The sequence below is a fragment of the Cyprinus carpio genome, chromosome A21, assembly GCF_018340385.1.
Source record: "Cyprinus carpio isolate SPL01 chromosome A21, ASM1834038v1, whole genome shotgun sequence".
Lineage (NCBI taxonomy): Eukaryota > Metazoa > Chordata > Actinopteri > Cypriniformes > Cyprinidae > Cyprinus > Cyprinus carpio.
This window is the reverse complement of record NC_056592.1, coordinates 12,926,642-12,942,131: the sequence shown is the minus strand read 5'-3', so window position 1 is coordinate 12,942,131 and position 15,490 is coordinate 12,926,642. Positions and strand designations below refer to the sequence as shown.

Below are 15,490 nucleotides of genomic sequence, written 5' to 3'. Positions count from 1 at the left end.
CCATGGGGACACCCAGAACGAGCTCGTCGAGGCCGTTGAGCTAGCGGAGATGACGACTGGCACCTGGCCACTGGAAGTGGGCGTAGTCAGGGACCTGCCCGTGCCCGTCCTGTTGGGGAGAGACTGGCCAGGCTTTGACCAACTGCTCACCCAAGTCACCCGGCCTGCCAGCCCTGCCGGGAACCGCCAGAAGAGGAAGAACGTCAGCCGGGGTCCCCGACGGCGCCCTGTCCTCCTGGCTTCGGACAGCGCCCGAGATGGTGAGTCCCCCCCCCAAAGTGCTAACCTTTTCTATGATGTGTTCCAGCAGGTACGGGGTGGGGGAAGTTTTATGAAGGAGCAGCTCGGGGATGACCGGCTGAAGCACTGCTGGAAGCAGGTGAGAGTGGTTGAGGGAAAAGAGGCCCAACCGCCACCACACCCAACCCCACACTTCGTGTTTCAGAACGGCCTGCTGTACTGTGTCGCACAGCGGAGAGGGGAGGAGGTCAAGCTGTTGGTAGTCCCACGCACAAAGACACAGACTATCATCGAGCTCGCCCATTCCCATCCTATGGCGGGCCACCTGGGGGCGCAAAACACCACTCAACGAGTCCGGGACAGGTTCCATTGGCCCGGCATGGAGGCGGAGATCAAGCGGTTTTGTCAGGCCTGTCCGGACTGCCAAAGGACGTCGCCACAAACTCCTCCCCCAGCTCCGCTAATCCCACTGCCCATCATTGAGGTGCCCTTTTGGATAGGAATGGACCTCGTAGGGCCGCTGCCAAAGTCCGCCCGGGGACACGAACACATTCTAGTCATCGTGGATTATGCGACCCGGTACCCCGAAGCCATTCCACTGCGCAAAGCCACGTCCAAAGCCATCGCCCAGGAGCTCTTCCTGCTGTGCAGCCGGGTCGGCATACCCCGGGAGATACTGACCGACCAGGGCACCCCCTTCATGTCCCGGACGATGGCTGACCTCTGCCACCTCCTAAAGGTCAAGCAGCTTCAGACCACTGTGTACCACCCTCAGACTGATGGGCTGGTCGAAAGGTTCAACAAAACCTTAAAGCAGATGCACCGCCGCGTGGCTGCGGACGACCGACGGGATTGGGATCAAATGCTGTGCCGTACGTCCTCTTCGGGCATCCGGGAAGTCCCCCAGGCCTCCACAGGATTCACACCATTCGAGCTCCTGTTTGGGCGGCAGCCCCGTGGCCTGCTCGATGTCGCCCGAGAGGCCTGGGAGCAGCAGCGACCGGTTCCACCGCCCATCGAAAACCACGATCGAGCACGTGAGGGAGATGAGGGAGAGGATCGACCGCGTCATGCCCCGCGTCCGGGAGCACCTGGCGGCCGCCTAAGAAGCTCAACGTCGACGATACGACCGGGCGGCCCAACCGCGGGAATTCCAGCCAGGGGATTACGTCCTCGTCCCGACAGCAGCATGTAAATTCCTCGCCAAATGGCAAGGCCCGTACATCGTCGCGGAGAAGGTGGGGCCCGTGACTTACAGAGTACGCCAGCCGGGGCGCCGGAAGGAAAGCCAACTGTACCACATCAATCTCCTGAAGCGCTGGGAGGGGACGAGGACTCAGGTTGTGGCCCTAGCCGCCTACTCACCCGTGGTTGTTGACGTCAGCCCCCACCTGTCGGCCGCCCAGAAGACAGAGCTTCAACATCTGGTCGGTCAGTTCTCTGATGTGTTCTCCCCACGGCCCGGGCGGACCAACTTACTGCAGCATGACGTCCGCACCCCACAAGGGACCATTGTGCGACAGCGGCCCTATCGAATCCCGGAGGCCCGGCGACACGCAGTCGAAGGGGAGGTACAAGAGATGCTGAAGCTAGGGGTCATCGAGCCCTCCCGCAGTCCCTGGTCCAGTCCCATAGTCATGGTCCCAAAACCGGACGGCACCCTCCGGTTCTGTAACGACTTCCGCCGCCTAAACGAGGTCTCCGAGTTCGACGGATACCCGATGCCCCGTGTTGATGAGCTGCTGGAGCGGCTGGGGAGAGCCCGGTTCATATCCACGCTCGATCTCACCAAGGGCTATTGGCAGGTACCGTTAACAGAGACCGCCAAACCGAAGACCGCCTTCTCCACCCCCACTGGCCACTGGCAGTACCGGGTTCTCCCCTTCGGGCTGCACGGGGCTCCGGCTACCTTCCAGAGGATGATGGACATCGTGCTGAGACCCCATCAAGCTTACACTGCAGCCTACATTGACGATGTCGTCATCCACTCGGAGACCTGGGAGGACCATCTGGAGCGGCTCCGGAGGGTGCTTCTTGAGCTGCGGCGGGCAGGGCTCACCGCCAACCCCAAGAAAATGCCACCTCGCCCTACCTGAAGCACAATACCTCGGTTTCCAGGTGGGCCGGGGCCTGATCCGTCCGCAACAGGGGAAAGTGACAGCCATTCTCTCGGCCCCGAGGCCCTCAACCAAGAAAAAGGTACGGGCCTTCTTGGGGTTGGCTGGGTACTACAGATGTTTTATACCAAACTTCTCCTCCCTAGCGACGGCCCTGACAGACCTCACTAAGAAGGGACAGCCGGAGAAGGTAAAGTGGGGAGCCCCGGAGGGGGCGTTCAGGAGGATAAAGGCAGCGCTCAAGTCTGAGCCAGTGTTGCGCGCGCCCGACTTTAACTGTCCCTTCTTATTACAGACGGACGCATCCGACACCGGGTTGGGAGCCGTCCTGTCCCAAGTGCAAGACACACGGAACGGAACAACGATACGCGGCAGTGGAGAAGGAGGCGCTGGCCGTCAAGTGGGCAGTCCTGGAGCTGAAATACTACCTACTGGGACGGAAATTCACTCTCTACACCGATCATGCCCCGTTACAGTGGATGGCCCGGGCTAAGGACACCAATGCCCGGGTGACGCGGTGGTTCCTGGCGCTCCAGGACTTCCACTTTGATGTGCGACATCGAGCTGGAACCGCCAACGCCAATGCGGATGGACTCTCCCGCCTGTGGACAGCTTTCGCAGGTCTGTCAGGTACTCTTCCTCCCCCAGCCCCCACCTCCCCCCTCGCCCGAGGAACCAGAACGACGCTTGGGGGGGGGGGTGTGAGTGTGAGCCGTGTCCTGTCAGCGTCGCCCTGGCAACGAGGGAGATTCACCTGCACGCAATCACAGCGGGCGATCGGTCCCCCAGCTGAAGCGGATGAGGAGAGGACTATACAACGCTGCGCCTGAACTGACACATGAGGAGAGAGGACTCCACTTTCACATCCCGCTGCGCCTAAACGTGTGAGGTCTCTTTGTCCCTCCAGAAAGCAAAGATTCAACAAGGTGTTGGCGGATTGGACATTGATCGACCAGATCTGGTGACCTGTAGTATTAAAGGAACACTCCGACTGTTTGGGACTTTAGCTTATCCAGTGAGCTGTATAGGGTTATTTGACGCCACCCGGACATAATGGTAGTCCCCTTGCAACACTTTTCCCTATTTTCAGCCGGCCGGCAAACAGGGATCACATCGTATAAATACTGGGAACTATATTCTCACCTGAGCACAGCTAAACTTGGGCGGAGTGATTAGCGCAAGCACAGGAACAAACAACACAGAGGAGTCTGAATCATGGCTAGACTTTGAGGAATTGTCAAGACTCAGAGGAATTGTTACTGTGTATCAAAAAATACCCCTCCGGGGCTTCACTTTGCACTAAACCCTGTCGTGTGATTCTTCAGCCCGTGACATATTATATATATATATATATTATATATACACTAATACCATACACACAGCCCTACATTTCACACACACACACACAACACACACAGACAACACAATACTATACACACACACACACACACACACACACTCACTGGTCACTTTATTAGGTACACCTTGCTAGTACCGGGTTGGACCCCTTAATTCTTTGTGGCAAAGATTCAACAAGGTGTTGGAAACATTCCTCAGAGATTTTGGTCCATATTGACATGATAGGATCACGCAGTTGCTGCAGATTTGTCAGCTGCACATCCATGATGCGAATCTCCCATTCCACCACATCCCAAAGCTGCTCTATTGGATTGAGATCTGGTGACTGTGGAGGCAATTTGAGTACAGTGAACTCATTGTCATGGTCAAGAAACCAGTCTGAGATGATTTAAGCTTTGTGACATGGTGCATTATCCTGCTGGAAGTAGCCATCAGAAGATGGGTTCACTGTAGTCTTTAAGGGATGGACATGGTCAGCAACAATACTCAGGTAGGCTGTGGTGTTTAAACAAAGCTCAATTGGTACTAAGGGGCCCAAAGTGTGCCATCTTGGTGCTGGCAAGAGTTATATATGGGTTGAGGGAGTTAATGAACAGCGCTCTCTTCCACCCTCAATACCCATGGCTGGAGTGCCCTTGAGCAAGGCACTGAACCCCCAGTTGCTCCCCGGGTGCTGGATATAGCTGCCCACTGCTTCGCGTGTGTGTTCACAGTGTGTTCACTTCTCACTGCTGTGTGTGTGCAAGGGGAAGTCGTGCCCTAACAGTCAGAGTGTTGGACTTGCAACACAAGGGTTGCGAGTTCGAGTCTCGGGCCAGCAGGAATTGTAGGTGGGGGGAGTGCATGTACAGTGCTGTCTCTACCCTCAATACCACGACTGAGGTGCCCTTGAGCAAGGCACTGAACCCCCAACTGCTCCCCGGGCACCGCAGCATAAATGTCTGCCCACTGCTCCGGGTGTGTGTTCACAGTGTGTGTGTGTTTTCACTGCTGTGTGTGTGCACTTTGGATGGGTTAAACGCAGAGCACGAATTCTGAGTATGGGTCACCATACTTGGCTGTATGTCACGTCACTTTCACTTTTTCACTTTTTTGAATGTCGCAGCAGAAATCGAGACTCATCAGACCAGGCAACATTTTTCCAATCTTCTATTGTCCTGTGCCTGTGCCTCTGTTTCCTGTTCTTAGCATACAGGAGCGGCACCCGGTGTGGTCTTCTGCTGCTGTAGCACATCTGCTTCAGGGTTCGACGTGCGTTCAGAGATGGTATTCTGTATACCTTGGTTGTAACAAGTGGTTATTTGAGTTACTATTGCCTTTCTAATATATCTAACCAGTCTGCCCATTTTCCTCTGACCTCTGACATCAACAAAGCATTTTCGTCCACACAACTGCCGCTCACTGGATATTTTCTCTTTTTTTTGGACCATTCTCTGTGAACCCTAGAGAAGGTTGTGCGTGAAAATCCCAGTAGATGAAATACTCAGACCAGCCCGTCTGGCACCAACAACCATTCCATGTCCAAAGTCACTTAAATCCCCTTTCTTCCCCATTCTGATGCTCAGTGTGAACTACAGCAAGTCATCTTCACCACATCTAGATGCCTAAATGCATTGAGTTGCTGCCATGTGATTGGCTGATTAGCAATTTGTGTTACCAAGAAATTGAACAGGTGTACCTAATAAAGTGGCCAGTGAGCGTATATATATATATATATAGATATATATATATATATATATATATATATATATGTATATATATATATATATATATTATACCCCCTTTTTAAGGCATAGCAGGGTTTTGCTTTATTTATTTGAATTTGTCAAACAAGTATGCCAGGGTTGCATGAAAATCTCTGATAGATTCAAACTGCAATTAGCACATACACGTGTTGAAGAATCCAGAGGGTCTGTTGCTGCTGTAAAGCACAATCACAGCCAGACATGATAAAAAACAAGAGCAATTTACAGTTAGTGTGTCTGCTTAAGCATTTCTCACTTAAATGCACATAAATGTGTAATGAGGGTGAGGAAGAGGCTGTGTTAGAATCCATTTGCAGAAGTTTAATGAGCAAACAGTTCAACAATCCAAAATGTGGGGCAGAAATCAGAGTCGTGGTCACAGGCCAAGAAGTCAAAAAATCACAGTAATCAGTCCAACCAGCAAACAAGTACGAGGGAAATCCAAAAGGCAAAATCCAGAGAAACAGGCGATAAAATCATACACGTAGGAATCAAAACAAGACAATGGAAATACTCGGTAAGGCAGTGATACTGTCAATACTTCGCAAAGGCCTGTTTGGAAAGTAATCACAGAAGCAGCAGAGGGAGTGGTACCAGTCAGAACTGGGGCGAGGGCTCCCTCTGCTGGCGTGGTGTTAAAAAATCCCCCCCCCCCCCGGAGCGCCTCCTGGCGCTCGGGGGGTAGGTGAGGAGTTGTCATTGTTCTGGACCATCAGGTCTGGCTCGATGGAAGTTTTAGGTATTTGTTGGGTGAAGGATGTCAGGGGCGGCTACCCATGGTCTTTCCTCAGGTCCATAGCCCTCCCAGTCCACCAGATATTGGAGCTGACCCCCCTCGACGTCCTGATTCCAGCTCATTCACCTTGTATGCTGGTGATCCAGCTTTATCCAGCGGTGGCGGTGGCTCTTGGTTCTCAGCATTGGGGTCAGCATCCAGGTGGACCGGTTTGAGGAGCAAGACATGGAAGGAGGGAGAAATCCGGTAATTAGTCGGAAGCTCAAGCTGGTACGTGACCTCATTAATCTGTTTGATTATTTTAAATGGGCCAACACACCTGGGGCTGAGCTTCCTGCTCAGTAGCCGCACCTTGAGGTCCCTCATAGAAAGCCAGACCCGTTGTCCTGGTTGGTAGGGAGGGTGTGGTCGACGTCGTCTGTTGGCCTGAAACTCTTGTGTTCTGACGGCTCTCTGTAGACGGACATGGGCACTGTCCCACACCCTCTCACTGCGTCTGATCCAGTCATCGACTGCAGGTACAGATGAGGGTTCACCTGACCACGGGAACAAGGGGGGTTGGTATACCAACATGCATTGGAAAGGGGTCATGCCAGTGGAGGAATGAGTTAGGGAGTTTTGAGCATACTCAGCCCATGGAAGGAATTCTGCCCACCAGTCTGTTCATGACTACAATAAGTTCTGAGATACCTGCCAATCTCCTGGTTCAGCCTTTCCATTTTTTCCATTTGACTGTGGATGGTATCCTGATGTGAGGCTTACATTGATGTCTAATTGTTTGCAGAAGGCCCTCCAAACCTGAGAGGTAAATTGGGTTCCTCTGTCAGAAACAATATCCTCAGGCAAACAATTGTGTTTGGCAGGTCTTGACATAGGTTACCACATCTCTGATCATCGATGGCCAGAGAGAGTTCTGTAATAGGCGGAGAGTGCAAGAAATTCCAGGTTGTCCTGAGCTCAGAGAGGTGTGAACCCATTGCATGACTCGGAGACGTAAACCTTGAGGCACAAAATGTTTGTTTGGGGGACTGTTTGCTGGCAGTGGTTCCTGCTGATGGGCTTGTTGGATCTCTTCCATAATGTCCCAGGTTACTGGAGCAATGATAACATGGTGGAAGAATAGATTCAGGTGTGACATTTTCTGTAGAAGGATCACGAAGTCTGGATAGAGCATCAGCCTTACTGTTCTTGCTGCCAGGTCTGTAGGTGACGGTAAACTGGAAACGGGTGAAGAATAAAGACCAACGGGCTTGATGTGGATTCAGGCGTTTGGCATTCTTGATGTATTCCAGGTTTTTATGGTCTGTGATGACTTGGAATGGATTGACTGCTCCCTCAAGCCAATGCCTCCACTCTTCTATGGCTGCCTTCATGGATAAAAGTTCTTTGTTGCCTACATCATAGTTGCACTCAACAGAAGTCAGTTTTGTTGAGAAAAATGCACAAGGGTAGAGTTTACCTGGTTGACCATGATGCTGGGAAAGAACGGCTCCAATCTAACACAAAGGGAAGGTTAGGATCAGGATGCTTGAGAATCAGGGCTGTGGTAAAACTGTTCTTGAGTTTGGTAAAAGCTTGAGTAGCTTCTTCAGTCTTCAGTTTGCTGCTCTGACCTTGGAGTCATCCATCTCGACACCTTGATGACTGATGTTGTACCCAAGGAAGGACGTTTGCTTGACACGAAACTTGCATTTCTCTGCCTGGACATATAGCTGGTTATCCAGCAGGCAGGAGAGTACTGTCTTGGCATGTTGGATGTGTTCAGTTTCAGACTTGGAGTAAATTAAGATGTCATCAATGTATGCCACTACACAATGGTTCAGCAGATCTCTAAAAATTTCATTGATAAAAGACTGGAAGACTGCTGGAGCATTAGCAAGTCCATACAGCATGACCAAGTACTCATAATGCCCCCTAGTGGTGAGGAAGGCAGTCTTCCATTCATCACCTTCACGAATCCTGATCAGGTTGTATGCGCTTCTGTGGTCTAGTTTTGTATAGATCCTGTCCTCACATAGTTGTTCCATTGCTGAAGGAACCAGTGGAAGGGGGTAGCGGAACTTGACAGTCACATTATTTAAACCTCTGTAGTCAATGCATGGCCGTAAGCCATCTTTCTTTTCCACAAAGAAAAATCCTGCGGCAGCTGGTGAAGTGGAGGGACAGATATATCCAGAGTTCATAGCTTCTTCTATGTACTCTTCCATGGCTTGAGTCTCGTTGCGTGACAAAGGGTAGACTTTGCTCTTAGGAGGCATGGCATTGGGTAACAAGTCAATAGTGCAGTCCAATTGTCAATGAGGTGGTAACTGGGTGGCCTTGATTTTACTAAAAACTTCACTGAACTCCTCATAACAGGTGGAATCTTAGTAGTTTGAGTAGTGTTTGGGCTTTCTATGCTTGTTGTCAAACAGGGCTTGGTTATAGCAGATTGTATGCAGTGGGTTTGGCAGAATTAAGACCAATGGGTTAACTCACCATGATGCCAGGAAAAGATTGGGTGGTGAACAGATAACCAGGGGTAGCCAAGGATAAGTAAATATGGAGTTGGAGTGTTTGTGTTTGCTGGTTGATGCCATCTCCTATGGGTGTATTGTTAACAGCACTGATCTTGATGGGTGGCACACAGGGTTGAGTAGGAATGTTGAATTTGTTAATGGTGTCCTTGTGGACATTCAGATTCAGGTCAGCTCCATAGTCGATCAGTGCTGTTAAATCGATGAAAGTACTTTCAGTAGCTAGCTGAATAGGAAGAGTCATTGATTTGGTTGGAAGAAGAGAAAATTGTTCAACACTCACCCGGGTAGTAATTTTGGTGTTCCTCCGGGCCTTGTGTGTTGAAGTCGTCGAGTTCTCTCCTCTTCAGTAAGTCTTGAGAAATCCAGTTGCATGGGCTCCTGGCTAGGCATTAACATGGGTATAGGAACATGGCAGAGCTGGTGTGTGGTAGGAGCCTGTGATGATTGGACAGTTTTCCCTTTAGGAGCATTCCTCATGAGGTAATCGATCTTAATAGCAAGAGTTATATATTCAGTAAATGAACAGTTCTCACCCTTGCAAGCCAGTTCAGTCTGTAGATCGATGTTCAAGCTTTGTCGGAACACAACCTTTAAAGAGATGTCATTCCAGCCACTTTGAGCAGCAAGCGTTCTTAACTGGATAGCATAATCTGCAGCTGTGCGGTTGCCTTGAGACAAATGAAGCAATTGTGTAGATATATCCTTACCCCCAGCAGGATACTTAAACACCTCTTGTAACTGTTTGACAAAGTAATCATAGGAGGTACACAACAAAGGGTCTGTCTCCCAGACTTCTGCAGCCCAATTGATCGCTTTACCAGAAAGAAGTGATATCAGAAAAGCACATTTCTTTTCATCTGAATAAAACTGTTCTTCCTGGCTAACAAAAAAAATCTCCACTTGACGAATAAAGCCCCAGCATTGCTCAGCTGAACCATCAAATTTTTCAGGCATAGCAAGTCTTACCGTCTGTGGTGTAGGAGAAGGAAGCGATCGAATGTATTGGGTCACATGCTCATTTGCACACTGAAGCTTGTTGAGCTGTTCTTGGTAACCCTTGAGCATTTCGCTTGGATAAGCGAAAGCCGCTTGACGCTGGGAAACTTCCGTTGGATTCAATGGAGGCGAAGTATTTTGTAATGAGGGTGAGGCAAAGGCTGTGTTAGAATCCATCTGCAGAAGTTTAATAAGCAAACAGTTCAACAATCCATAATGGGGGCAGAAATCAGAGTCGTGGTCACAGGCCAAGAAGTCAAAATCACAGTAATCAGTTCAACCAGCAAACAAGTACGAGGGAAATCCAAAAGGCAAAATCCAGAGAAACAGGCAATAAATCATACATGAAGCAATCAAAACAAGACAATGGAAACGCTCTGTAAGGCAGTGATACTGGCAATACTTCGCATAGGCCTGTTTGGCCTGACCATGCTTAAATGGCTGCCAAACAGGAAGTCAGAAACAGTCAGAACTCGAGCGAGGGCTCCCTCTGCTGGCGTGGTGTTACAATATGCTAGAATCATTATGACAAGATTTTTAGAGTTGTTGTTAAAATGTTTGATCACAAAGATGACTGCAGACTGCTTACTGCAGACTGTTAAAGGGGAAAGTAGAAAATAGCACAGTTGAAGCATTACGCTGAACTAAAGTTGAGTGGGAAAAAAATGAAGAAAATAAAAGATTAAAAAATTAAAAGATGCTTATTTCCACATTCCAATTTGTCCAGAGCACAGGCCTTTTCTCTGGAATCTTTCCTCTCTAACTTTCGGCCTGTCCTTGGCGCCAAGAGTTTTCACTCAGGTGGTCTCAGCCACCCTAGCTTCCCTTTCAGTGTGGGGTATCAAGATCCTGCCATTTCTGGACAACTGGTTAATCTGCGCTCCTTCTCTATATCAGGTGATCAGGAACAAAGAGGAGGTACTAGCCCATATTCAGCCCCTGTAGTTCACAGTGAACTGGAAGAAGAGCAGTATCCAGCCTCAACAGTAGGTAGACCTCCCAGAGAATAGTCATTTTGGAGAAGGCATTAAGTCACTTACAAACAAGCTGGTGACAGCTCATAGAGTTCAGAAACTGCTAGGAATAATGGCTGCAGCATCAATGGTGATTCCCTTAGGCATACTGAGGATACGCCAAATACAAAGATGGTTCAACTATTTTCATCTACACCCAAGAAAGGACAGAAAGATGAAACTATTGGTGACACAGGCCTGCATACGCGCCTTACTCCATTGGAGGGACAAGGATTTTCTTCGCAGAGGATCCCCTCTGGGCACTGGGCAGTCTTCCTCACAGAAGATCAGTGATAATGACAGATGCATAACTGACAGGGTGGGAAGCCATTTGGGAGGGCAGGTCCGTAAGTGGAACATGGGACCCCCCTTTGTCATCAGAACACATAAATTTGCTCAAACTGAGGGCTGTACATTTGGCTCTCAAGGGTCTGCTGCCGTTTTTACGCCACAAACATGTGCTAGTAAGAACAGACAGTACCTACGCAGTTTACTACGCAAGTCACCAGGGTGGGATGAGATCAATACGCTGCCTCCAAGTGGCAACAGATCTGCTGACATGGGCATGGCCACCCCTGTCTACATACCAGGTGTGGCAAACAGAGCGACCAAAATTCTGGCCAGAGTGGGGCCTCTCCCAGGAGAGTCACGTTTACACACAGTGGTGGTAGCCCAAATATAGGCCCAATATGGGACAGCCCAGATAGATCTTTATGCTTCCAGGGAAATGACCCATTGTACGGTATGGTACTCCCTCATGATGCAAAAGGGCTCTAATTTATCTACTCGCTCTAATTACTCCATAAAGTGGAGAATTTTTTCAGAATGGTGTTTAGGCATGAATTTCAATCCAACAACCTGCTCTGTGCCACTTGATCTTTGATTCTTACAGATTCAGTTGGATCAGGGCAAAGCAGCTAGTACAATCAGGGTTTATAGCTCATCTGTTTCTGCATTTCATAGGGGAATTTATGGCCAGCCAGTAGGTCCACATCCCTTAGTAGGTCAGTTTCTGAAGGGAGTTTGTTGCTTGTGTCCAAGTCGCACTTTGTTGATGGCAAACTAGGATTTGCCATTTGTACTAGACTCTCTCACTAAGCCCCCATATTAGCCAATGGCTGAGGAAGATTTAAAGGCTTTGTCACTCAAGACTTCTTTTGGCTCTCTGCTCTACTAAAAGGGTAGGAGAATTGCATGCTTTTTCCATCAGTAATGATTGTTTACAATGGAGGCCAGATGGTGCAGGGGTGTGACTCTGGCCTAACCCTGACTTTTTGCCTAAGGCAATTAATCCTCAGTTTAGAAATCAGGTACTGGAGGTGGTTCAGTTTTAACCCCTATCTTCCTTACAGACGGAGCAGGAGGGTTTGATCACATTATGTCCAGTAAGGGCACTACACACCTATATCAATTTTACTCAGAATATGAGGAAGTCTCATTATCAGCTTTTTGTTAGCTATAAAAATGGCAGAGTAGGGTTGCCTCTTTCTGAGCAACATTTGTAACATTGGTTAGTTGAGGTTATCTCCCATGCTTATATAAGGAAATAGTTGCTAGTTCCTCCAGGAATATGAGCCCATTCAACCAGAGGTGTAGCTACTTCTTGGGCTGCACTAAAGGGAGTTCCCATGGAGGAGATTTGTGTGGCAGCATCATGGTCTATACCATGTACCATGCTACAAAATATTACAGAATTGACAGTATAACTGACTAGTATAACACCTGTCAGCACTGGTGTTTTAATGTCTGTTGCCCAGCGAGGTTTGAATAGTAGTATGAATAGGAGTGACAGTCAGAGAGTGGTCGAAACAGATCATAAGTTATGGATATACCTATATATCTGTGAGACTGAAGGTTGATTGTCACTATCCTTGTCACTCAAAACACTGGGGCTTTCAAGGTAAAGAGAACGAGCCGTAAGTCAAATCCGCTTTTATAGCATGGCATGTTCCGCCTCTGGGGTCATGGGGACGAATTTGTTTACATTAGGTCTCGAGAGAAGGTGGAATGAAGGCTATCATTCTATTTAGACTGTATTGACAGTCATCCTACGGTCTCACAGATCCATAGTTACATCCATAACTTACGTAGTCTACTTTTTTTTTAAGCTTTTGTTGCTGCTTTGACCGAGTGTTTTACATTTTAATGGATTCGTTTTTTTCTTAGTGGAAGGTAAAATTATTAAAGTTTTATTTTTAGTGTTATTTTATACATCTTAAGTTTCAGGCAGATAAACACGCAGGTGAGAATTAACCTAAATTTTGGAAGCTTTTTTATAGTTACTGTACTGTAGAATGAACAAGTGAAAATTGCCCAGATTACACGAAAATTTATATTAAGAAGAAAAATACATTAATAGGGCAACAAAAGGTCATTATACAAGGTTACAGAGAATATATTGTGAGTAAGCTCAACTCTACAGACAAAATTGAAATATTAAACAAATCAGTGCGGAACTGTTTTTAGGATCATTCTATATATGTTAATTATATAACACACTGCTTTTAAGACATAAGCTCAGATAAGAGTGGGTTATTTATACATGAATATATGTAGTTTGTAGATACAAAAAGCCTAAAAGAGTCCTGGTTTAACTTTGTACAAGTGCATAAAATAAACTGTGTGCATGTTTTATAAAAATTATATTGAATATATGGCACTACTATATCTGTTTTCTTTTCTTTTTTTTCTCTAGTTTTTCTTGTGCTGCCAGGCATGTTGAAACTTGTGAACATCTGCTTTTATATGATAGAAAAAAGAAATTCAACATAAATAAAAAATAGTATGTTAAATTATGCACATATGTGTACATCACTGACACTTTTAACAATCTTAAAATATGTTTTGGCAGAGAGTAAGTTAATCTGAGAATTTGCTATGAATTGCTTGAGGGCATTAACAGGTTTAATCATTTAGTTATTGTAAAACTCCAACAATGCATTTGTATGCACCACTAGTCCTTCTGCAACATTTAAAAACCACAGTCAATAAACCAAACAAACACACATGAGTACAACATTTGATCATTTCTTATTTTTTTAAGATTAACATGGTGAAATAATTTAAAATGATGTATTTACATAACAATATTATATTAAATAATATATAATATATATATAATAAATAAAAACAATAATAATATAAATAAGATTTGTATTTATATATAAAACAACAGAACTATAATTTAATAAACATCCTTTCGATATTACCATTTGCATACCAAATTATTATTTCATATCCTTTAACAATACAATTAATGTATGATAACAGAGGGCCTTACTTTGCCTGAACAATAGCACAAAAAATATTTAAATAAGGGCCACACAGCTTCATCTCTCATACCATAGATCAGAGGACTCAGGCAACGTGGCAGAATAAGAACAATAAGATAATTTACATATCTCAGATTTATAAAGAGAGAAGAGCCACTTCCAATCACTGTGTATAGTGTTCTCTCTATTGTTGCATACAGGAAAGAGGTGAGACACAGTCCCAGCTGAATCAAGTGCAAGAGCACCGTTTTGAGGGCTTTCTTAGCAGAATCTTTATCAGAGGAAACAGACCTGGCTGTGATCATTATGCTAATGTATGTGAAAATTATGATCACTGCAACTGACACAAAATAAAGAACATCAAACCCTTGAGATTTATCTATCTGCCATTTGGCTATAAACAATTTCTCTAGTGTGCAGAATGCAATATCTGCTAAATAATTGGGGTTGACGACCAAAGCAAGAATAATGTCGGCTATAATATTTATAGAACTAAGAAGCCAGATGAATCCTATGGCAATTCCTGTCCTTTTTGGTGTGGCGATGTTGCAGTGCCTCAGAGGGAAGCAGATAGCCACGTACCGCTCCAGAGACATTAGTGCTAGTGTCAGAGGAGCATTAAAGAAAGTACAGTATGATATAAAGACTAACAGGGTGCAAATAGATTTGGGTATTGGAAAAAAGCAAAGAGCCAATGTGTACATAATAGTTGTGACCAGCAAAAGCACAGAGTCATTCATAAGCATGTGGCCAAAAAGAATGTAACGTGGCGTCTCATGGAATATGCGCTTGCTTCTTAGAGCAAAGAGCATCACACAGTTTACAAAACAGAAGAACAGAGATGTTAACACAGCCACTGCAGTTTCAGTGCTGGTGGCAGCATCCATGTCCAGCTTAAAGACTTGCTGATGAGTGAAAGACTCATCTCCAATTGTGCCATTGGACCCCGCCATAAACTGAAAGACAAGAAATAGAGAAATAATACTGATGAGAACAGTATACAGTGTAAATCATGCAGTTAGACTCTTGATTCTGCCCAAAGAATGTTTTCTATTATTCATTTTCATGAATTGAATTAAATGAATTAAAAGTTTGCAAGACATGACAGACCTCAGACACAAATGTGTTGCAGTCAGACATCAACCTTCTTTCTGCTCCAGATTCTGAACTTATATAGCTGTAATAGTATGAGAGGGATGGAGTGAAAGAGAGCTTGAAAAAAAAAGTGTTTGTGGGTGGAGGTTGTAATTCTAATGCATGCAATTGAATACAAAATTATTCATTAAAATTACTTTGTCATCAAATCAATTGGAGTGAATTGCAAATTTACATGAATTTTGGAATGTCTTAGTATTTGGTCTGTGTAAAACCTGATGGTCATGTTCTATAAAATGTAAATGTAAAAGAATAGCAGAGTCCACACCACAACAATAACAGCACAGAAGAATGATATTGGAATCACTTTCAGAACTTTTTTTTTTCAGCTGATGCAC

The 15,490-nt window shown here is 46.3% G+C and overlaps 1 protein-coding gene across 1 annotated transcript; it reads right to left on the bottom strand.

Moving 5' to 3' along the window:
• Window positions 1-13,978: 13,978 nt before the first annotated feature.
• On the bottom strand, window positions 13,979-14,950 carry LOC109064001 (odorant receptor 131-2-like). The gene has a single exon (XM_042711539.1). It carries the CDS (start codon window positions 14,948-14,950, stop codon window positions 13,979-13,981), a length of 972 nt encoding a protein of 323 aa, XP_042567473.1.
• Window positions 14,951-15,490: the final 540 nt, after the last annotated feature.

Bases quoted from the DNA above. Each gene is read 5' to 3' on its own strand.
- LOC109064001 (XM_042711539.1), bottom strand. From the start codon at position 14,950: ATGGCGGGGTCCAATGGCACAATTGGAGATGAGTCTTTCACTCATCAG.